Source organism: Pomacea canaliculata, linkage group LG1, assembly GCF_003073045.1.
Source record: "Pomacea canaliculata isolate SZHN2017 linkage group LG1, ASM307304v1, whole genome shotgun sequence".
NCBI classification, from domain to species: domain Eukaryota; kingdom Metazoa; phylum Mollusca; class Gastropoda; order Architaenioglossa; family Ampullariidae; genus Pomacea; species Pomacea canaliculata.
The window spans coordinates 76351-101162 of record NC_037590.1 but is presented as its reverse complement, the minus strand read 5'-3'; the positions used below and the strand labels follow the sequence as shown (position 1 = coordinate 101162).

Here is a 24812-nt window from a genome sequence, read left to right as displayed (position 1 = left end):
TGTTCCCCACAGACTACACAATGACTTTCTGAGCTGTAACTCACAATCGTGGTCTACATAGAGGATTTAATGTAGCAGAGCAACGATCCAAGACTGGTACTAACTTGAACAACAGCACAGTTGGATTTTAGTCTTTTCTTCGTGTTTTTATTTTTTTCGTTGTTTGTTTGCTGACATATATTGGAATGTGTCCGTATGTGTGGTATGTATATTTATTAGCCTTTGTCTTGTAAAACACATTAAGCCTTCTGCTAAATTGGAAAATGCTCTGTATAAATTCCCTTTATTATTATTCAATATAAATCATACAGCTTTAAGTATTGTCTGAGTATAATTGGTTTTTGCAGTTTTATTGTAGTAAATATATGGGGACTAAAAGCAGTTCCACAGGAAAAATTCAGGGTGAGGAAAAGTTGCCTCCCTTAAAGGCTTTGTGTTTGTTGCATACATGAAGGGTAACCCTGGACATCCCTTTGTGGATGAGTTGAAGAGGGTTACCAAAATGAAATGCAACATTATTAGTGACCTATGCTTCATGTGAGTTCTCCCCTCAGCAGGCTTAGCCCTAAATTTCTGGTGGTAAACCCACAGACCTCATTAACAGCTTTTAGAGTTTTATTTGTTGTAATTAAATTTCAGAAGGTGCCAAAATTACACAGGCATAATTTAATGATGTTTAGTGTGTTTTGTTTAAAGGACATCTTCATGTTTGTAAACAGCAGTTTGGTTTGGTTCTATGATTTCTATCAACCAGACTTGGGCTGATGCATTCCGTGGGGTTCCAGAACTGAAAGAAGTTGACAAGACATACCAGGAGCTGAAATCAAAAGGCATTGAATTTCCTATGACAGACCTAGACAACATGGCTCCAATTCATACACCTGCCAGGGTAAGCCTTTTGTGTTGCAGCCACTGTTGCTTATGACTTGCTGTGGTTTTGTTGATGCTGATGATGCTGATCAGCAAAAGGATACATGCTTTCAAGATTTAATGATGGTTATAACATGAACCTGCTCCAAGACAAATATAGAAGTATTAATAGCAAAGCAAAAGCATCAGTAAAGTTAACTATAAAGTTATATAGCACTATATCTTGGCCATATGGACAAGCTCATGGCATTTTACAAAGAATGTTATAAGCTTACCACAGTCAACATTAAGACACGAACTGGCCAACACTGGATTTCTGAAGTTGGTGGCGCATCATGAAATAAGGAAGATTGCTGTATTAGCACATACTTAACAGACATACCTATAAGGCAAAACTTTAACTTTCATTTCTCCACCACCAAATATATCTAATCAGCAGAATGCTAACAGACTGGTGCCATTGATACCACAACTAATCAAACCAAATCTTTGGCACATGCATAGAATGAGTTTTTACACTTTTGTGTGTGTGGAAGGGCTGTTGTACACAGTAAAATAGTGAGCTAAACCAGTTGTCAAACAAAGAGCACTCATGATGAGAGTGCGAAGACATCTGATTTGGAGCCGAACAATGCACTGAAAAGAATACACTTTTGGAAAAAGCAGGGTCTTTTGTGGATTCCAAGGTTGACTAAGTGTGAGTGTGTAGTAGATGGAAGGGAAAAAAATGAATATAACATGAGGTATATTAGACTAGATAGCACATGTGACCAGTAAGAGAATTGCAGGGAAAAATTATCCTAGGGAACTTCTGTCCTCTTCTCTGGAAAAACAAAGAAGAACCGACTGCTTGGCACTAGGGCTTGATGGTTCGGCCAGTGTGTAGTTAGCGGTGTAGCAAGTGAATCAGCCCGGCTACTTGTGGGAAGATAAAGTTGGTGGTTTATTGCACTTCAGGAAAATTTGAGCGCATAAGAATTTATTGGCATTCCTTGGAAAGTCGGGGAAAATTGTGTCTATGTCACCTGCACTCTACAGCGCCTTTCAGACGAGACAATTAATAAAATCGAAACACAGACAACAGTTTAAACTTTAGAAATATAATATAATTTAAAAATCAAAATAAAAGAAGAAAACAAAAAAATAAATAAACACAATACAAAACGATTCCTAATTTCCCAACCCCACAATTCGTACACACGTTTCTTCCAACAGTTTCAAAAGTATTCAATCCTCTCGTCCAGTTTCTCTCAAAGTCTCCACTTGAAACGGCACAATGTTTTCACTTCTAACATGTACTATATATCCACGTGAAAAAGTACACAAAGTTTCCACTTCGTCTTGTAGTTATATCCAAAAGAAAATCCAAAAGTAAACCTCAACAGTAAATCCAAAGGTAAAATCCACAGGAAAACTTCACAAGAAAACTTTAACAGGTTCAATGTTAACAAAACACAAACAAGTCTGGTACTTCAAGTCGGTTCAGGACTTATACACACAATCCCAAGTCTGGTCAGGACTTGTACACAGGTCTACAACACCAAGTCCGTCAAGACTGGTTACCAAAGCAATAGCCGTCCGCTCCGGACGCACTGACAACACCAAGAAGACTGTCCCTTCTTCCCGCTCCCGTCAAGGAAAAACCCCAATCAAACCACACACATCCAACACACTATCACACTCTTTCCTTTGTTCAAAGTAACCACCAAACAACCTATCAACAGAACTTAATTACACAAAGACCAGCCGGCCATCCCCGTATGGCGCGGCACACCTCAGACTGTTGACACTAACAGCCTCAGTGATAGCTGTCTTTACCACCTCACCCGAACAATTACTTTTACTAATTAAAAAAAAAACATTTTATAAAATACATCTCAGCAGGTTTGTGACAAATAGCCCCCCACCAAAACCAACCTACGGCTTGGTTAAACTTCTACGGAGCAAACCTGCTCAGGTAATCAGCCCACATTATCCTTTCCAGTAATAACTGGTACAACAAATGCCAACAGTTACAGTCACAAAGCCCACCTCCCTTCTCTCTCATGTTTACTCTGACTGTCTTAGGGCTGTCGACTTCTCTCCTCTCAGAGTTGGTCGTTTTAAAAGGTTTTATGACACGTAAACCTCGTACATCTCTCCTAGCTTGTGCGTGAGTCACAACTGCAACAGGCGGTGGCGGCACTGGTGGTAATGGAGGATGAACCGACACTGGCACTTTGGTTCCATCTCTCCGCTCGATGTGGTTGCCTATGATGACAGGCACCACCAGATTGGCGAGTACCACAGCTATTGCTTCACCACAATAGAATGGACTTTGTAATCGCACTAAAGCAGTCGGACATGAGCGAACCTCATTCTTGCAAGCCATGGTTATATTGCGGTGTGTAGGTAGCAAATCAGTTGGAGCTACCAAACCTGCATCCACTACCAACACATCAGCTCCTGTGTCACGTAAAGCTTTCACTGTCTTCTCCCCGACAGTAGCCAGACAATAAGGATCGTATGACCCTGTCTCTGATTGTGCTGGCTGGTCGGCGCACCTAACAACAGTCACCTTCGAACTATTTCCAGGAACAAAACTTTGTTTTCGGTTTTTACAGTCTTTCTTTATGTGTCCTGGTTTCCCACAATTAAAACAAGTGATTTCCTGCGATCCAGCTTGTTCTGTCGACTCATTTCTATCCTTTTGCCCATAGTCTGTTCGACCTGGCACTCCTGGTGAACGTTTGGCAGCTCTACGTGCATCAGCGTAGCGCTCCGCCAGCATCGCTAATTCCTTCACAGTCTTTGGAGAGCATTGGCGGAGATAGATGGCCATCTCTCCTCCTATAACCTCTAACATCTGCTCTTGCAAAACTAGATCGAGCAAGTCTTCATACTTTGTCTCTTTTCCAGACAAGCTAAGCCATCTTTCTACATAGCGGGTTAGTCTGGTGGCAAATTGAGGAAATGTTTCTCTGTCGAGTCTTCGTTCATTTCTAAACTGACACCTGTAGGACTCTGGAGTCAGCTGAAATGCTTCTCTCAGTGCTACTTTCACAGCCTCGTACTCTCGTCTCTCAGTGTCTGTGAGTGACAGGTACACCTCCGCTGCTCGGCCTCTCAATTGACCCCCAAGCATCACCCCCCAGCTATTTACATCCCAGCTCTGTAGCTGAGCTACACACTCAAAGCGTCCTAAGAAAGTATCTAAGTCTTCCACAGCTTCATCAAACACAGGAAGCTTCACACTGTAAGTACTGATACATGGGTTAGATGGGGTTGAGCCCACTCCATTCTCTAGCTCTCGGTCATGAGTTTCTTTTTCTCTTTCCTGTTCTAATTCAAACCTTCTTTCTTTCAATTTCAGTTCTAGTTGTCTTTCTTCTTCTTCTAACCTCAGTTTCCTTTCTCTCCCTTCTTCTTCTAGCTGAAGTTCTCTTTCCCTTTCTCGTTTTCTTTCATTCCTCTCTTCTTCTTCCAGCTGAAGTTTTCTTTCTCTCTCTTGTTCCTCCAACTGAAGTTTCCGTTCTCTTTCTCTTTTTCTTTCCTTTCTCTCTTCTTCTTCTAGCTGAATTTTCCTATTTCTCTCTTCTTCTTCTAGCTGAATTTTCCTATTTCTCTCTTCTTCTTCTAGCTGAATTTTCCTATTTCTCTCTTCCTCTTCTTTTCTTCTCTCCCTCTCTTCCTGACGACGATCTCTCAACTCCGCCGCTATGAACCTGACCAACTTATCCCCTGTCAGACCAAGTTCTGTGGCGAGTAACTTAGCTTCAGACGTCCATCTCTGAAGTTTACCGAGATGCCCCTCTATTTCCACAGACATTTTTTCTTGGAAAGGCATTCCCTTCATCTCTTCTGAAGTAGGATCAGTTTCCTTAACCCCCTTTGGATCAAATCCAGTAGCCATGACACCAATAAAATACCACACCCAATATTTAAACAGTTTAAAACAACACTACGTTCCAATACAATGAAAAAAATTTCTAACCTCGTCTGAAACGACAATATATTGCCTATAAAATCCCGGACGAGCCCCCATTAATTTGTCACCTGCACTCTACAGCGCCTTTCAGACGAGACAATTAATAAAATCGAAACACAGACAACAGTTTAAACTTTAGAAATATAATATAATTTAAAAATCAAAATAAAAGAAGAAAACAAAAAATAAATAAACACAATACAAAACGATTCCTAATTTCCCAACCCCACAATTCGTACACACGTTTCTTCCAACAGTTTCAAAAGTATTCAATCCTCTCGTCCAGTTTCTCTCAAAGTCTCCACTTGAAACGGCACAATGTTTTCACTTCTAACATGTACTATATATCCACGTGAAAAAGTACACAAAGTTTCCACTTCGTCTTGTAGTTATATCCAAAAGAAAATCCAAAAGTAAACCTCAACAGTAAATCCAAAGGTAAAATCCACAGGAAAACTTCACAAGAAAACTTTAACAGGTTCAATGTTAACAAAACACAAACAAGTCTGGTACTTCAAGTCGGTTCAGGACTTATACACACAATCCCAAGTCTGGTCAGGACTTGTACACAGGTCTACAACACCAAGTCCGTCAAGACTGGTTACCAAAGCAATAGCCGTCTGCTCCGGACGCACTGACAACACCAAGAAGACTGTCCCTTCTTCCCGCTCCCGTCAAGGAAAAACCCCAATCAAACCACACACATCCAACACACTATCACACTCTTTCCTTTGTTCAAAGTAACCACCAAACAACCTATCAACAGAACTTAATTACACAAAGACCAGCCGGCCATCCCCGTATGGCGCGGCACGCCTCAGACTGTTGACACTAACAGCCTCAGTGATAGCTGTCTTTACCACCTCACCCGAACAATTACTTTTACTAATTAAAAAAAAAACATTTTATAAAATACATCTCAGCAGGTTTGTGACAGTCTAGGTTCAGAGCTTGTCTCTGGCACTTGTCTTTTTTTTTTTTTTTTATCTGGAAGTTAGCTCTGAAGGGTAAGGAAGTTGCTGTGTTGGTATGTGTGTGTTACTTTATGAAGATTCCTCTCGAGGGTCAGGAAGTTGAGCCTGAAGTCCTTCCTTGCAGCTGTATAGGCCCTACATACAACTGTTAGCTGTAGTAACTGTATAGTCTGTATATACAACTGTCATTTTGTCATGAGAATTAACTGTCACTAATCAAAGTGTACTTGTGTGTTTACCTGATGTGTTTTGTATGTCATCTGTTACAGAGTGTACCTTTGAGCACACCAGAGAAACAGCGAGGCAATCATAATGTGAGCAAGCTTTTGCTTTAAATCTGTTGTGGATATGGTTCCCAGTCACTTAATCCCCAGACACTTCATCCCCGACACTTCATCCCCGACACTTCATCCCCTAGACTTTTAATCCCCAGACACTTCATCCCCAGACACTTAATCCCTAAACTAAATCCTTAACTATAAAAATTATGAAGTCAGCGAAAAATTTAATTGAAATTCAAATTCAAATTCAAATCATGCTATTAACTTCAACGTCATTTGAACATCTACAACATTAGTTAAAGTTCATATAAGCTAGTAAATTTAATGTTCTTCAACAATATGATATGAAAATTGTTCTTGAGTGTCGGGGATGAAGTGTCGGGGATGAAATGTCTGGGGATGAAATGTCTGGGGATTAAAAGTCTAGGGGATGAAGTGTCGGGGATGAAGTGTCTGGGGATTAAGTGACTGGACACCTGTGGATATAGATCACAATTTCTGGCGACCTTTGCTTTTCCGCCACTTGAGGTTTCCCATCATAACTGCTGTATGCCCTAAACCAGTGATGCCCAACCTTTTTCGGCCTGCGGGCCATACACATTTCCGAGATGCGCGTCATGGGCCGCTTCACCGCAAAAATAAAAAAAAGAAAAAAATAGAGCAGATACCATTTTTATTAGAAACAAGTTGTACTTACCATTAATTATGTAGTAATTAGTGGGATATTTGAAGTTGTTTACCCGAAACCAACCTCTGAATGTCTGGCTGCATCGTAGAGACACCAAGTCGGAGCACTGAATCGAAATGTTCGTCTATCGAAAAAAAAGATTGAGAGGCCCCCCTACGTAGGGATAAATACTTCTTCTTCCCTTTCTTTCGTTTTTTTATGTCTTTTTTTTATTACTAACATGTGATTTCTTACACTGTGGGCAGAAGTTTCGCGGGCCGGATAGCACCGCGTCGTGGGCTGGATATGGCCCGCGGGCCGTAGGTTGGGCATCCCTGCCCTAAACTATATAAAGTACTGATTACCATAAGCTCTTCTGCACCACTGTAAACACAATCAACTTAGATCTTTGGATAATTTTTGTAAGATAATTGCAATACAGTTGACTCTTGTATTCAGTTACATTTTGCACTTTGTGTATAGTAGTATTGACTGGTTTCTTTTGTGGTCATTTATATGTACACTTTTGCTTTTTATTTATTTTATTATGCTCCTTTTGCATCCTGTCTATCAGTAAATGTGTGTGAATTGTGCATCAATCTCTTTCCTTGTACCATGCTTAAGGTGGGGATTATTGTGGGATGAATTTTGTTGAGTACTGCAGCAGGAATATCCTCCCCTCTGGACAGTCAGAACTCTGAGTGATCATTTAGCCTACAGTTTGCCCAGTCTCATGGGTGAACATTATTCTCACACATTCTGGTATATTTTTAAACCTTACATCTGCTGACATTCTTTACACATTCAATCTCTAGCTCAAATTTGGAGGTTAATTTGGTAGAAGCTTTTTCACTTGATTAACAAAACTCTCGCTGTCTTTGAAAGCATAGACACATAGAAAGATTTGCCAACGTTGATGGACCAGTGAGATATGTTGTGCATTGCTCTTAGAAAATTTATGATGAAAAGAAGAAAGAAACTGTGCAGACTAAATAAAGCATATTTTTCCAACATCTTTATGACTCCTCATAATGAGGACTCTGGTGATTACCATTTGGGCCTGCTGCCTTGTCAGAATTCAAGGACTTGATGGCTTTGATGATTTCTGCCTTGGTTGGTGGGTTGGTGTTTACTTGGAGCTGTTCGACGGCTGGGGCAGCATCCAAAGTGGTTGGTTGGTGGTGGTGGCTGGTTCAGTATTTCTTCAAAATATTCCTCCCAGCGAGATCTTTTTTCTGCATCCCCGGTAATGATGCTGCCATTCTTATTCTTTATTGGCCTGTAAATGTAAAGTCAGTCCTTCTGTATGGATCTGAGACATGGCATGTGACAAACACTATCACCAACAATATTCAGAATTGGTCAACAGATGTCTGTGCCACATCCTCAACATCAGATGGCCTAAGAAGATTTCCAATACAGACCTGTGGGAGAGAACCAACCAAAAACCTGGCAGCCAAGACATCAAGAAGCGGAAGTGGGGCTGGATTGATCACACCTTGCGAAAGTCGGCTGACTTTAACAAGACAAGCTCTGGGCTGGAACCCACAGGGGAGATACAGGGCTGGGAGACCCAGACAGACATGGAGGAGACTGGTCCACATTGAGGTGGAGGGAGCTGGCATGACATGGTCCCAACTGGAAAGGGACGCCCAGAACTGGGTCCAATGGTGTGGTGTAGTTGTAGCCCTATGGTCCACTGAGGGTGATTAGGAACAAGAAGATGGTGACATAAGGTCAAGGATGTACCCTATCACCGGTGCTGTTTAATATTTTCTTGGAGAACATCATGCTCGAAACTCTCCATGACAATCATACTTCCATGTCAATTGGTGGAAGACCGATCTGCAACCTATGCTTTGCAGACAACATTGACCTGTTAGGAGCCACTGACAAAGAATTGCAAGACCTCACCAACAGACAGACAGACAGACAATTCAAATGCATATGGAATGGAGACCAGCACTGAAAAGAGCAAAGTTATGGTCAGTGGCAGCAACAAAGCAGAGATCTCTAAAAACGGGGTATAGCTTGTAGAGGTTAGCAGCTTCAAGTACTTGGGAGCCACCCTCTCCAAGGACGGCAGCTCCACGCCAGATATTCACATCAGGATCATGACAGCAACAGCGGCAGACTAGGCTAGACTAGACAGATCTGGCATAGCCATAAGATAAGGTTCATTACCAAGTACATGCTGTACAAATATCTGGTGGTACTGATCCTGCTGTACGGATGTGACATGTAGACTGCTCACTGAGACAGAAAGGAGAATCTAGGCATTCGAAAAGTGCCTGAGGAGGCTGCTCTGGATCTCATACAAAGAACAGAGAACTAAAGACTTTGTACGAAACAAGATAGCCACACTTTTAGGACACCAGGAAGCTTTACTTTCAACAGTAAGGCGACATCATCCAGTACAGGAACTGCTATCGCCCACAATAGGCAAATGTGGTTGGCATCTGCCAGCTGCCACATCTATCGATGTGATCTCCCCCAACAATAGGTCAAGGGACGACTGACTGACTTAAGGTCTTTTAGAGCCTGGCACTGATTCTCTTGTTAAATTACACTACTTGTATGTACTGAGGTATAATAGCAAAATTTTCATTATTACCCATATTTTTACCTTTTATCCTTCATTTTCTGTTTCCTGTATACATTAGTCTTCACCACATGGCTATCAGCTTTCACCAACACAAACAGGAAGGACTGCAGTGCCACCTGCAAGCACTGAGGTTGTGCCTGCTGTTGCAAACCAGCCAGTCAGCCTTACTCCAGAACAAAAGACAAAACTGAGTCGTGAACTGGGTGTTGTCTCGGGCAACGTGCGGGTAATGAGTGAGATGCTGACAGAATTATCCCCAATGAATGTGGATCCTTCAGACCTTGAATTGTTGCTGGTCTGTTTTACATTTATCTTTATTATTTGTAAAGATGTATAATTGTCATGAGCATATTACACGTGATTAAAAATCACGTAAATATTGTCTTAACTTTTTTTAATCACATCATTCTTAGAAGCATTTTCCAGTCTAGAGAAATGTTAAAAGCATGTAAGAGGGCTCCAAATTATGTAGAGAAAATTAGCTAAGGGTTTTGTGAACAAACGATTTAGAATCAGAGTGCTGATAATGTAAAGATGTTTTGGTTGGAGGTTTTTATCACTTTGACATTTTTTGTTGTTGATCGCTATCTTATTGACAGCTTTATGGATGTTACTTATATTAAAACATTTTCTTGTCATCAGCAAGCAAAATTATAAACATATCAATGCATGTGCAGTAATGTATTTTTTAATATATAAATATTAGTATACTCAGTATGTTTATATGGAGGTCAGGGTTCAGATGCTAGAAAACCCAGTATATTTATAATGATAATATGTTTATTTGTATAGTACTTTTCCCCACCATTAAAGGCAGGCTTAGAGCGCTATACTGAAAAGAAAAACACAAATATAATAAGAATGGATTCTGGTCTCAAAAACAGTAAAATCACTGTATATTTGTGACCTTCACCTGTCATAGTCTTTAGCTGATAGGCACAGGCAACACTGTTGAACTGCTTGATGATCACTGATGATGACGATGATGACTTATTGGTGTTAGTGGCCGTGACCTGGGTTTGTGACAGTGATGGGAAGGTGCTGTCGTAAGGCTGACTTTCTGGTGGAGAATCCGACAGTTGAGATTTGGAACAAGCACAATGTTTTGTTTCTGATTTTCTGACATAACTTTTGTCACTCTCTACCAGCTACTAGTTTTAAGAAAGATGTAAGTACAGTAGCAGGTCAAAGGCCTCAAAAACAAGTTGGCCTTTTTCAGCATCAGATTAGTGTGGGCAGCACATTTCACTGACCTTCCTGGAGATACATGATGTCTGTCGTTGCAGACTGGTCTGTACTTCACGCGAAACTTGCTATGATAGTTTGACATTCTGAAGCAGTTGGAGGAAGGCAATCAAACTTTGAAACTGACTGCCGATACGCAGATCTCAAATCTAAGTAATAGCAAGATGGCGCAGATGTGACAGCAGAAATTAATAAAATGGCACAGGAAAAGATAAAAAGTACCACAGACACAGAAATCCATCCAAGAACTTAGCAAATATTATAACATGTACAGATGAACATTAGACACAAACTTCATGCAGATCAATGAACAAATCTGAAAAGTGTGAGAGAGGAGACACCCTCAAGCCAGTTAGGCAAAGGGACATCACTCTCCACCTCTTATTATGTTTGTGTGGAGGTCAGGGTTAGTTGTAAATGCTAGAACACCCAATATGTTTATATAGAGGTCTAACCCTCACCAAAACAAAAAAGTTGTAACAAAGGATATGAAAATTCCAGCAATTTTAGCTGGGATGAAAGGATTACTTGCATTTTATGGGTGGAAAACTGTGTTAGACATGTAGGTGGATGTCAGATATTCTTACCAGATTTGATAGATAGCTAAGCTGTTCTGTCTGGCATTACCAGGAGCTAAATAGAACATGCAGACAGATGCAGCAGAGAATTCTGGTGTTGTTGGAAGAGGTGGCCAATGAAGAATGCACAAGTGAGTAACAAGTCATCATGAGTCCATATGTAAATATTGCAATGTGACAACTGTTTTGGAATTATTGGTCTGGGCTCAGTATGTTTTTAAGTGAATACCTCCACTACCCCTAAAGAGATCCTTTATCATGTCCTCTTTGTTTAGATCCATTCCACCACCAGCTGTTTTTCACTTTTGAAAGCTGTACTTTGAAGGTTAATGTTTTAGATTGGTTGAGAGCCTTGTTTTTGACGGATCCTCTTCATAGGTCACGAGAAGTCTTTCAACAATAACTTTTCATTCTGTATCTTCTATGATATACATATTTTTGTTTTTTTATATAGTTATTTATTTTATTGATATATCATTAGTTTGTGTTTTTTACTTTTGTTTAACTGAATTTAACAAACATTACTATTTCTCTTCTTAATGTAGCTTCTGTTGCTGACAGGGCATTGAATATCAACAACCTATCTTCTATTAAAGTTTTTCTGAAAATTAGGTTAATGCATGGAGCAGTTGTCTCTGCATGTAACCATGCATGTGACCTTTGGCCACTCCATATTGCTGCAATTAAAGTCAGAATTATGCAGTAAATCACCAGTGTCCTTTGTGTTAATGCCAATGTTTCAAGAGTATGCTTAATAATTTCCTGGGGACTTCATCTTGCTGTTACAAATAAACTTTTAATAGCAGATGGTCTACAGTTTTTCAAATTAATTCCTGAGATAAGTAAGGAAAATTGAATTAAGCTTGAAGGTTTTCCTAAGAACAAATGATAATCTTGATCAGCTATTACTCAAATGAATTATCTGCATTTGCCTTCTATTTTCCAGATGAACTTCTGCGAGTGAATGATGACTTGAACAATGTGTTTCTGAGATATGAACGGTTTGAGCGCTACAGATCAGGACAAGGTGCTTCAGAAGCAGCTGAACCATCTCCAGGCCAGGATCAACTACCACCATCTTATGATCAGGTTAGTGTAACTGAAGTTGACCGACTCTATTAAGACCATGTGACCTGATATTTTAGGAAACTAGGAATTTTTGCCTGGATTAGATAAGGCCTGGATGAGCTTGTGAAAAATTAGATTTTTTTATTGTAAACATCTGTTTCCCAGGTAGATGAAATAAGACTTTATTTATCCTGGAGGGATAGCAGAAGTTAATACAGTAAAACCTCTTTATTAAGACCTTCCCAGTTATGACCCCCTCTTACAACCCAAACAATCTTCACAGTTGTATTTAGCTATATAAACATCCTTCCCAACCTGATTTACAACAGTTTGAGCTCTATTAAAAATTTTTGCGTAAGTTGCAAGTTAGAAAAAAAAAAATTAAGTGCATTTTATAATAGACTGTTTCTGGCTAACTGTGGGACCCCGGGGTATGCTTGCCTAGCGAGCATTGTAAGAATAGGGTCCCTGCCATCCAGCCAGGCATGTCGTAAGAGGCGACTAAGGTGGACACCTCACCTAGAGGTAAATAGGTTGTGGTAGGGCTAACAACCCCACCATCTAAAAAAAAAGCATGTTACCGAAACTGAAACCAGAGAATTAGTCACAGATGGCGAAGGTAATGAAGCACACCAGGCGACTGGACTTATGACGGACGACAGCCAAACCCGAGAGGGAGCTGGCGCCCCGACAGCGGATTTACTCAAGCCGAGGCAAAAGTTGAGGGTGGGGTGCTGGAACGTCCAGACCTTGTACCAGACTGGCAGGATGCACCAACTAGTCTAGGAGTTTGACAACTACAACTTGGACATCCTGGGAGTCAGTGAGGTCAGATGGACTGGCACGGGAAAGAGGAGACTATCGTCAGGACATACCATCTCTTGTTCTCAGGAAGATCAGATGGTCAGCACTCTGAAGGAGTGGCACTACTCCTCAACAAGAAAACTGAAAAGGCACTGCTGGAATGGAAACCTTATGGACCCAGGCTTTTGAGAGCAAGATTCCATTCAAAGTACACCAAGCTGACAGTGCTAGCTTGCTATGCACCAACAAATGACTCCGAGGCAGAAGACAAGGATGCTTTTTATGATCAGCTCCAGGCAGCCTCGGAGAGCGTTCGAGCCCACGATATGTTGCTCATCATCGGCGACCTCAATGCCAAGGTGGGAAGTGACAACACCTGCAGGGAGCATGTCATGGGCAAGCATGGAATTGGAACCATCAATAACAATGGAGAGAGACTGGCAGACTTTTGTGAAGAAAACAACCTACTGATTGGAGGCACACTCTTCCCAACACAAAGACATCCACAAGGCAACATGGACATCACCAGATGGGAGCACAAAGAACCAGATAGACCATGTCATCATCAACCGAAGATGGAGGAGCTCACTTCAAGATATAAGAGCTTACAGAGGAGCAGACGTTTCCAGTGACCACACTCTTGTGATAGTCGCAATTTCTCTGAAGCTACGACGATCGCGAGGAAAACAGGCACGTCAGCAGAGAGTGGACTCTGGCAAACTAAAAAACCCAGCCACCGAAAGGGCCTTTGCTATGGAAGTAAAGAACAGGTTCCAGGCACTAGGAGACCAACAAGAGATGACCTTAGACGACTTCAATCGAGTCTTACAGGAAACAGGAGAGAAAATACTGGGCTTCCAACGGAAAAAGAAAGAACAGTGGATCAGAGAAGAGATATAGAAGAAGATAGACGAGAGAAAGCCAAACAAAAAATCAACAGCACTAGATCTGAACGCCTGAAGGAACAACACAGACAAAGATATATAAAACTAAACAAAGAGGTAAAGAGGATGACAAAATCCGACAAAAGATATTACATAGAGAAACTGGCAGATGAAGCAGAAAAAGCAGCTAGCAAAAATGAATTGAAGACACTGTACAAGATAAACAAACAGCTAAACAACGGGTTTAAGAACAGTGATGTGCCAGTGAAAGACATGAACGGTAATGTCATCGAGGGAGAGGCAGGAAAACTACAGCGCTGGAGGGAGCATTTTGAGTCCGTTCTGAACAGACCAGATCCCCCTCAGCTTGCAGACATCCAGCCAGCAGCTATAGACCTCGACATCTGCACAGACCCGCCAAGCCTGGAAGAAGTGACAGAAGCAATCAAGACAATGAAGAGTGGCAAAGCACCAGGGGCAGATGGAATAACAGCAGAGATGTTGAAAGCAGATATGAATGTGACAGCTCCTATGCTGACTGAAATCTTCAGGCAAGTTTGGGAATCAGGGCAGCTCCCTGATGCGTGGAAGACAGGGCTCATCTTCAAGTTACCCAAGAAAGGAGATCTTGGAGACTGCAATAATTGGAGGGGCATAACACTTCTTTCCCTCACCAGCAAGGTCTTTAGCAAGATTGTTCTGTCAAGACTGACGGCAACCCTTGAGAAAGACCTCCGACCACAGCAAGCAGGATTTCGCCCTGGGCGATCCTGCTCTGAACACATCTTCATTCTGCGTCAAATTCTGGAGCAGAGCAACGAATGGAACACATCACTGTACATCAATTTCATCGACCTGGAGAAGGCTTTTGACAGCATCCACCGCAAGTCCTTATGGCAGATCTTGAGGCATTATGGAGTCCCTGCAAAACTTGTTCAGGTTGTTGCAATGCTGTACAGCGATTTCAAATCCCAGGTTGTCTGTGACATGGAGCTCACAGACCCCTTTAACGTCAGTACCGGGGTGAAGCAGGGCTGCATTCTGTCGCCGTTCCTCTTCATCCTGGCCATGGACTGGATCATGAAGACTTCCACCGACAGTGAGAGGAGAGGGATCAGATGGACCATGACTATGACAACAACAACAACGCTGGAAGACTTGGACTTTGCTGACGACATTGCCCTGCTGTCACACCGCCACCAAGACATGCAGGAAAAAACAAATGCCTTCTCAGAAACAGCTGGAAACCTTGGCTTGAAGGTCAGCACAAAGAAAACGAAAAGTATGAGAGTGAACGCCAGAGTCCAAGACAGCAAGGTGGAGTAGAGATTGAGGAAGTTGACAGTTTTACCTATCTTGGGTCCAAAATGTCAAACACCGGGGGATTCGGAGGTGGAGATTCAAGCCCGACTGGTGAAAGCCAGCCAGGACTTCGCCTCACTCAGGAGCACATGGAAGGCAAAAAAACATCAGTAAGAAGATCAAGCTGAGAATCTTCAAGTCAAATGTGATCAGCACCCTCCTTTACGGATCAGAATCATGGAAGATGACCAAAACCATCAGTAACAAGCTTGACGTCTTCCAAAACAGATGCCTCAGGCGCATACTTAACATCTTTTGGCCAAACACCATCACCAATGAAGAACTCCACCAAGTCCATCACCACGCAGTTTCAACGAGGGCGTTGGCGATGGATCAGACATGTGCTCCGCCAGCAGACAGCAGACCTCTCCAGAGTCTCCCTACGATGGACTCCAGACGGCCGAAGAAAACGAGGCCACCCAAAGGAAACTTGGAGAAGAACAGTGGAAAGGGAGATGAAAGGAAAGGGCTGGACATGGGGTCACCTGGAGAGGGTTTCAGCCAATCGACATCGGTGGCGGACTCTGGTTGAGGCCTTATGTGCAACCTGATGCACGAAGAGGAATAGATAGATAGGCTAACTGTTTATCCTTTATTATTTTCTGTTGTCATATTTTTTTTAACAAGTGCACAACACTTGATTGTGCTTCATTACTATCTTTTGTGGTAGTAGATGTAGATCTACAAATTTATGATTTCTCTGACCTAGAGTTAGTTTCCATATAAATGTTAAAGCACAACAATAATGGAATTGATAAGCATTACTGATGTTTATGGTCGTGTCTGTTTGATAAATCTTGAAGTGAGGCAGTTAACCCTACTTGTGTATTCAAACTGTTTGGGATGACTATAGAATCTAGCATTTCTTTTTACCTTCTTTCTGATTTTAGACTGTTTTGTTTTATTGTTGATTGGATTCTCTTGGTGACTAGCATTGTACAAGGTAATTCTCTTTGTGTAGTTGAGCGTTAAGCTCCCGGCTGCATATCTTTACTAGTGACCTATTAGGGCAGTATTGCAGTGACCTGTACAGGCATGTAGGGCTTGATCTATAAATGGATTGTGGCAAGGCCACAGACCATGAGGTTAGTAGTGTTTACATGCATGTAGTGGGCAGGAGAGAAAAAGGATTGTAAAATGAGACAATGGCAGGGCAACAGAACAGCTTAGTATGAACGGGGTTCCATTGTTAATGACTTTGGCAACCCTGCCGTGTGAGAGAAGGATTAGCAGCACATTTGAGGGACTTGTAACACCAGCACTACATACATATGTGTGTGTTGGGGGTAGGTGGAGTTGGGCTTGTGGAGCAGTGGCACATTAGGGGACTTGTAACACCTGCACTTCATATATATACATGTGTGTTTTGGGGGGGGTAGCGGGGAGTTGGGCTTGTGGAGCAGTGGCACATTAGGGGACTTGTAACACCTGCACTACATATATATATATGTGTGTGTCTTGGGGACACTGAGCAGAACAGGCATCTCAGGAGCGCATTCAGCAGTTGTAATGAGAGAAGTGTTTCATAAACCATGAGGCTGTTGGGTGAAGATGCCAACACTGTCTCTTTGGTGGTTCTTCACTTCTGCTGTAAAAGCAGTCCCACTGCCTTCTGGGAAACGCTGACGTTGCTGTAGGCACTTTTTATGTCAGGATACGACACATGATGATCAGTTCGACAATCCAAAATTTTTTGCAGCAGGTGGTCAGCTTCATTTTAGTGGTTTTTTGTTTGTTTGTTGTTGTTGTTGTTTTTTTTTTCTTTCAGTTGTCAGATTTTAAAATGTGTTTGTGTTCTTGTAATTCTGGCTGGAGTGTTATCAGTCTCAAATAACCTGCAGGAAAAGTGAGACTAAACCCGGCTTTGACCCAGAGTCATCTATCTAGCAATGTAGATCTGTGTGGAACACTTTGGAATATAACCAAAGGTTGCTTTAGAGGAGCCTGGTGGGCTAAAGGTGCAATGGTGAAGCACTTGTTGTCCATTATAGCCAGATTGCATCTCCTTGGTTCTGATCTCTTTATTCCAGCTACTTTGCCATGATGTAGCTGGGTGTAAAGTACAAAACCCATTTTTCTGGAAGTGGCAGTACATTAAATATGTGTAAATGAAATTTCTAATGAAATAAAAGCAATCCAGATTTGGCATCTTTAGTTACTAAGCTAAATAAATAGCTGTAAAAGTTCAAAAAAATTGCATGTTTGGTTCTGCTGCTAGACTCTATAGCATTGAGTGAAAAGGAAGGAAGTATATACCTACTGGATCATAGCTTAATTTTGGCATCACTATTATTTATATTTCCTTTTGTATCATGAAGAACTTTTTATCTCTGCAAAGTACACATAGACACAGTTTTAACTTTGACTCAAAATTCCCACATTTTAAAATGCTAGAAGCCCATTTTTGGTAATGTGTTTAAAATATCCAGCAGTATTTCAGAGTAAAATAATATGAAATATATTTTGCTTCTATTGTGACTTTTGGATGTATGTTAATTGTGATTAGGTGTAAAAATCCAGGTTCAAATACAACTGTTTAGCATGCATTGTTTGAATAATAAACTTTTATTTTCCTCCAATTTGGTGCAAAGTTTTCCTTCCTAAGTTTTGTAGTAAAATATAAAAAAAAGAAAGTCTAATTTTATTCTTCTCTACCTTTAATATGTGCATATTGTTTTGCTAGATTTTCACCCCCAAAAATGAGGATAATAGGGTAAGAGCTGATATCTTTTTGTCTTTTTCCTTACCCCAGGAATATTGCATTTACCCTGCTGCTGCTTTATGCCAAAATTTACACACACACAAAAATCATACCTGTTGTTTACATTGCAGTTAGTAATACCTATTAAAAAGTGTTGTCTTCGTTTGTTCTTTTGCATTACAGTAGATTATAAATTGGGTTGCTTGCTTTGTGATACCTACGCCGATGAAATGTACATCTGACTTGTACTTTCTGATGTATAAGCTGACTGATGGTATGTCTCTGGATCATTATACTTTTCCCTCCATGTACACAATGCACAATATTGGGTCGAACTAAATGTAACACCAAAGATTACAAGGAATTCCTAAGCCTGTACCAGTTTTTCCCTCATGTGTTTGCTGTGTGCTTATGTATGTACACTTCTTCGATAAGCTTGATCACATTTTACCCTCTATGTCACCTAATTAGTTTGACATACGCTGTTGGCTTTTGTCATGTTACTGTTTTGCTGCAGTATACTCTAGTAGTCTGTACTTTGTATTACACTTTAGGGCATTAGCAGCACTGTTGCTTTTTGTTTTGGAGCTAGGTGAATATATCATTATTAAGATATTTGTTGACCACTTCATGATTACTTTCAGATAGAAGTGTTCATAGATATAAGTACAGAAACACTGGTATGAGGGACAAGTATCACAAACACCTCTCTTAGGGACAAATACCAGAAACAGCAGTATTAGGGATACAAGTACAGAAACACTGGTACGAGGGACAAGTATCACAAACACCTCTCTTTGGGACAAATACCAGAAACAGCAGTATTAGGGATACAAGTACAGAAACACTGGTATGAGGGACAAGTATCACAAACACCTCTCTTAGGGACAAATACCAGAAACAGCAGTATTAGGGATACAAGTACAGAAACACTGGTACGAGGGACAAGTATCACAAACACCTCTCTTTGGACAAATACCAGAAACAGCAGTATTAGGGATACAAGTCTGGTACGGGACAAGTTTACAGTCAAATCTCCCTACTATGTATGCGGTATTATGCCAGACTATAATTCAATGTAAAAAAAAATTTACTATGCCACCCAGACTCTCCCTACTATGCCACTTTTTTTGTGATAAAAGACACATGGTAGTGTGGGACATGGCTGATGGAACATAGCACGCACACAGGGAGGGTGGAGGCTGGCAAAGGTCGACTAGCGACAGGATGCAGGTGCGCTGAGAGGAGACAGCTAGCGAAGCCGACGATTCTTGAGAGCTTTGGACCAGACCTGGGCAAAGGCCTCCTGTCTCTGACGGCCGCCCGCCAGTATATATACTATACATACAGTATTAGGTAAAACTGAGGTAACTATATTAGTCCGGCCCTCAAAACCATCCCAATTTCTCATGTGGCCCCTTGGGAAAATTAATTGCCCACCCCTGCTTTGGACTGACGGGTAACTTGAACAAATGCAGCCTTTTTTAGGCCACTGACTGTACCAGAAACAGCAGTATTAGGGATACAAGTACAGAAACACTGGTACGAGGGACAAGTATCACAAACACCTCTCTTAGGGACAAATACCAGAAACAGCAGTATTAGGGATACAAGTACAGAAACACTGGTACGAGGGACAAGTATCACAAACACCTCTCTTTGGGACAAATACCAGAAACAGCAGTATTAGGGATACAAGTACAGAAACACTGGTACGAGGGACAAGTATCACAAACACCTCTCTTTGGGACAAATACCAGAAACAGCAGTATTAGGGATACAAGTACAGAAACACTGGTACGAGGGACAAGTATCACAAACACCTCTCTTAGGGACAAATACCAGAAACAGCAGCATTAGGGGCAAATACAGAAACACCAGTATTAGTACAAGTACAAGTACAGGAACACTGGTATTAGGAACTAGTATCAGAAATTCAATTCAATTCAATTCAATTTAACTTTATTATCTCACGCGGAGAAATTACAAGACGTGGTAAAACAACTGGCTTATAATAAAAACTTATAATAAAAACTTAATAACAACTAAATTCCACTCAAACTATCATCTCACACAAATGCCGGTATTAGTGATAAGTACCAGAAAAAGCAGAATTAGGTACAAGTACCAGAATCATTATCCAGGTACAAATACAGCTGGAATTACAGATACAATCCCAGATATGCCTGATGGACATTTGAGATAAACTCAAACTTGAAATGTTAATCCAAATTCCAAGAAACACCACTGCTCATGGTCAGTAAATGAGACTGAAATGACTGACCTATAGTGTAGAAAAAGAATTAGTTGCAGTAATGACAATATTTTGGTGTTAAAAACTTGAAACAAGAATTCTTTGCTCCTTCATTCTTTCAAGCAGCACAACACAGTTAGGAGTAACTATTTTGTAATAAAGATGACATTTACATAGAGAAATATGTCCATGAAATGGGTCATAACTCAGAGGCAGTCATAATCTGGAAGCTCTTAATAAAGAGGTTTTACTGTAGTTTCAACTTCCCCAGAAAATAGATTCAGCACATGTAGATATTGTTCAAGACATCAGTTGTCCATACAGCTGCCCGTACTGATACCGCAACTGCAGTGTAACCTAAACAGTGTATGACCGTCATCCAAAGCACTTCTGGTTATCATAATTTCCATGTAGTTTTGTTTCTTTATGGCCACTAGTTATAAATCATGTTTCTGGATTGATATGACAGCCTAAATCAAAGCATCAACCATTGGCCAATTTGGATAAACTTAGTATTATTGTACATGTACTTAGTTTTAAGATTTATCTGCTACATAAAATTCTTAAGTAAGTAAAAGTGACAATCACATTTTTTGGTTTTTAATATGATTACATTTTTTTAATATTCTCAAGATTTCTCAGCATATTATCAATGTTTTCCTGATGTCACTAACCTTATTTCCTTACATTTGCTCTGAATGCAGCGAGTCTTCACATTGTTGTTCACCCCACATCTTTGTCACTGTTTGGTGGATCTTGTTCAGCACAATAAGCTTTGTCTATTGGCTGAGATACTGCGCTATCCAAATTAACATGATTATTATTATTAAAAGGAAAGATCACTTTGAAGTAATGCTGCAGTTAGTCCGGACAATTGAATGTTCATGCAGCAAATAGGACAGATCTGTTTAGTATCACCTTGCTCAGTGGGTATGAGGTTTGACTTTTTCTACTCTTAGTTCGTTTTTGTACTCTTATTTTCCGTTCAAATGATCTCTCACAGGTCAAAATGCTCATTGTCAGTAGGACACCATTAAATCGTAACTAAATTGTTCTTATTCTTAGGCGATAAGAGCATGCTCCTTAGGATTGTGAGTATATGCTTTACAAATTTTGTAATTATTATTATTAAAAACTATTTTCAGGGTCAGTGTGACAAAAGTATCTTTTGCCAGTTATTCTTTGTGTGCAACAGTACATCAGTAGCAGACCCAGCTGCTGTTTATCTTCTTTTTAGCCTATTTGCATACAGCACGGACATTTTAGCCTATTTGCAGAACTGACATTTCATGACCAATTGTTAGCTGTATTCCCATCTAACCTTAAGGACACCACTCTTTCCTTGTCTTTTCAGGAGCAACATTTACCCCCAAATATTCATCTTGCCCATCTTTGACACTACACCCACTAGTTACCATTACTATTTGTAGTACTGAATGTATATATAATACTGAGTGTATAAGGCATGTTTAGGCTGGTTCATCGGTTGGACAGAGGTGTGTGGCATTTAGGTGTACTCATTCATACATGCACATATTATTTGATACTAATTATTATTTGTCAGTTGCCGTGAGCTGCTCCTGATAATAAATATTTTGTAATTTGATGTTATATCTCATTCATGCTAAAGCTATTGAAACTGATCCATGTAGTCTGATTATTCAGATTATTGAAGGCTGAGGTTCTGATGCAAATATTCCTTTTCTCATGGCTTCCCTTGATAGCTTGGGGCAAACTTGCTCTCTTGTCACCTGCAACAGGTGTTATCGAGACAAATGCTTTTCACTGCTGTGTTTAGTTGTGACAAACATGCTGTCTCTTATGTGTATGGTAGAAAGACAAACATGCTGTCTCTTATGTGTATGGTAGAGACAAACATGCTGTCTCTTTTTCACTGCTGTTTGGTCAAGCCAAACATGCTGTTTCTTCTTCTGTGTTTTGTGGAGGTAAACATCAGGTCTCTTTTCACATGCTGAGTGGATCCATTTTGCACTCACAGGCACACACCACATATTGAATTTTTAATAAGAGTTGTTCCCCAGAGGTTGTTGTCTCTGAGGAAAGTCAGATAGGTAGATTAATAATAAGTCATTTATATAGCACATGCTCACAGTTATGAAGGAGCATACTTTCAGCACCTGAGACAAGAATGAGACCTGGACAGTATATGAAAGATGAAAGGATAGACAAGAGTACTACTAATAAAAGACAGCCATGTAGAAGATACAAAGAGGAATAGGGTAACAGTAAGGATTTAGAGTTTGGTGAATCTGCTAATGAAGCAATGTTGGCGGACTACTCAATGGACGAAATAAGTTTAAAGAAAAGTTAGATGATGGACTAGTATTATGTAGACTGTTGTTAGTAGTAATGGTTATAGAAGAGATTTGTTTTTAGTGCACATTCAGAAGATTCAATGGTAGGTACTGTTTCCTCACAGTAACTAAAAATCCTGTGACCATCTGTTGATCTGGTGACAGATATAGCATAGGTCATCAGATAAAGAGGGGAGTCATCTGGCTGGGATGTAGAGGGAGGAAAGTTACAAGAAATGATCAAGGCAGGAGCCTGCAAAGAAATTGAACAGACCACAGTTTGTGCTGAATGTGAGAAAGGATGGAATAGCCAGTGTAAAAAATTAAAGAGACAAGTGACATGATCCCATTTCCTAGCTCTAAGCACCATAGGTGCAGTCTAGATTGTGGCTGTTCCTTTGCTAACTTCAGGCTGTCTATGTGGTCATTCAGACAAGCTGTGATGGGATGTCATTTTGATGCTTTCTGGGCCTGTGTGATTGCTCTTTATTAACAAGGTTGGGGTAGCTCACTTTGGGCATACTTTAATAATAATTATACAGTCAAATCTCGCTACCATGCCACCTACCGGGACCGAGCAAAAGTGGCATAATAGCGAGAGTGGCATAGTACCGAGGGTTCGTAAAAACGGCTTTATTTGCTCAAGTTACCCGTCAGTCCAAAGCTCTCAAGAATCGTCGGCTGGCGCTAGCTGTCTCCTCTCATTTCTCCCCCTCACCTCTTCATCCTCCAACCCTCCCAACCATATCCAACCACCTGCATCCTGTCGCTAGTCGACCCCCTCCCGCTCTCCCTCTGTCACGTGACTGTCACCCGGCCAGCGACCTACCCCCATTGCCAGCCTCCACCCTCCCTGTGTGCGTGCTATGTTCCATCCACCTAACTGCAATGTCCCACACTACCATAGAGTATAATAATCGAGCACTGTGCGGAATTTCACAACTTGTGCCTTTTAACAATCACAAAAAAAGTGGCATAGTAGCGAGAGTCGGTGGTGGCATAGTAAATTTTTTTTACATTGAATTTATAGTCGGGACCGAGCAAAAGTGGCATAATACCGGGAGTGGCATAGTAGCGAGATTTGACTGTATTATGAACTTATAACACACAGCATCATGACCAAGATAGATTGCACTCTCTGCACAGACCAATAATGATAAATGAAAGATAACAGCCAGTGGACAGTGAGGTACGTATAGACACACTAAACAACATAAAGATGTACAAGAGTAGAAGGTAAAGCAGTGGATGAAGGGATGTAGATACTATAAACAGTGTAAAATGTAGTTGTTACATGATGGTTAGCATGACAGACAGTATTGCCAGGCAGTTAAGAATAGTAATTCAGGGTTAGTACTTTGTGAACCGATATGTTTTCAGAGAGTGTTTGAATGTAGCCTTGGAGTCATATCTTTGATCGGTCTGTAAGCCACTCACACACTGACCTGTACTTCTTGTAATCTTTGTGATATGGTAGACCACCATCTTGGTGTAGCTATACAGTAAAATGCTTAATATTAGCATAAAGCATCATACATTCTTCTTACCTCTGTGGGTACAGTTTTTTCTCATTCTGCGCTTCAGCTATTGGACAGAGTTCTGAGTTTAATACAAAATAGAATTATTTAACTCATGCAAAGAATTCAGCAAATGTAAATTTTGCTCACTTAGGTCATGAGACAGCTGCTCATGTTAACTCTGCTGACATCAAGACCAGCTATGTATAAACACATTCATGCACACTGTAGCCTTTGACTTACATCACCAGTATCAGTTTTCCTTTCAGTGAAAATCCTGTCACCTCAGCTGTTTTGTTTCTGCTCAAGAATCTGATATTAGTGCTGCAAGTTACAAAGCCTTGTACACTAGGTTCTAACAATGATAAACTACGTTACCAATAAGTATAGATTCATTAAAATATCCTTTCTTAAGTGAAACCAGTTTAAGTTGATGAGAGGATAATTCTCTTAGACCATTTGTGCACTGAAGCAGGACCAGATTTTGCATTGTCTTTGTATGATTTGTATGGAAATGTTGGCAGAAACACTATTCTTGACATTCCTTTAGTTTCTTGATGCTTTTAATTGGAAGTCTGCTAGTACTCATGTGTTTGGGTGTAAGGTAATGAGTTGTTATATTTTATGTACTGATCTTAGTATGTGTTGTTATTTGTAAAATCCTGTAAGTCAAGTTGGAAGGGTGCTCTATAAACAACCTTCATTATTATTATCAGCATT

General features: G+C 40.6%; 1 protein-coding gene across 2 annotated transcripts in view; it reads left to right on the top strand.

The window, feature by feature from the left end:
- LOC112558085 (TOM1-like protein 2) overlaps positions 1–24812 on the top strand; it is a 47979-nt gene that overhangs the window by 8291 nt on the left and 14876 nt on the right. The window contains exons 5-10 of one of the 2 annotated variants that reach the window (XM_025228283.1): positions 755–889; positions 6081–6125; positions 9423–9659; positions 11240–11318; positions 12134–12276; positions 17989–18018. In XM_025228283.1, coding sequence (XP_025084068.1) covers positions 755–889; positions 6081–6125; positions 9423–9659; positions 11240–11318; positions 12134–12276; positions 17989–18018 — 669 coding nt within the window. The remainder of the gene's footprint in view (positions 1–754; positions 890–6080; positions 6126–9422; positions 9660–11239; positions 11319–12133; positions 12277–17988; positions 18019–24812) is intronic. The other variant, XM_025228290.1, reaches the window with a different exon arrangement.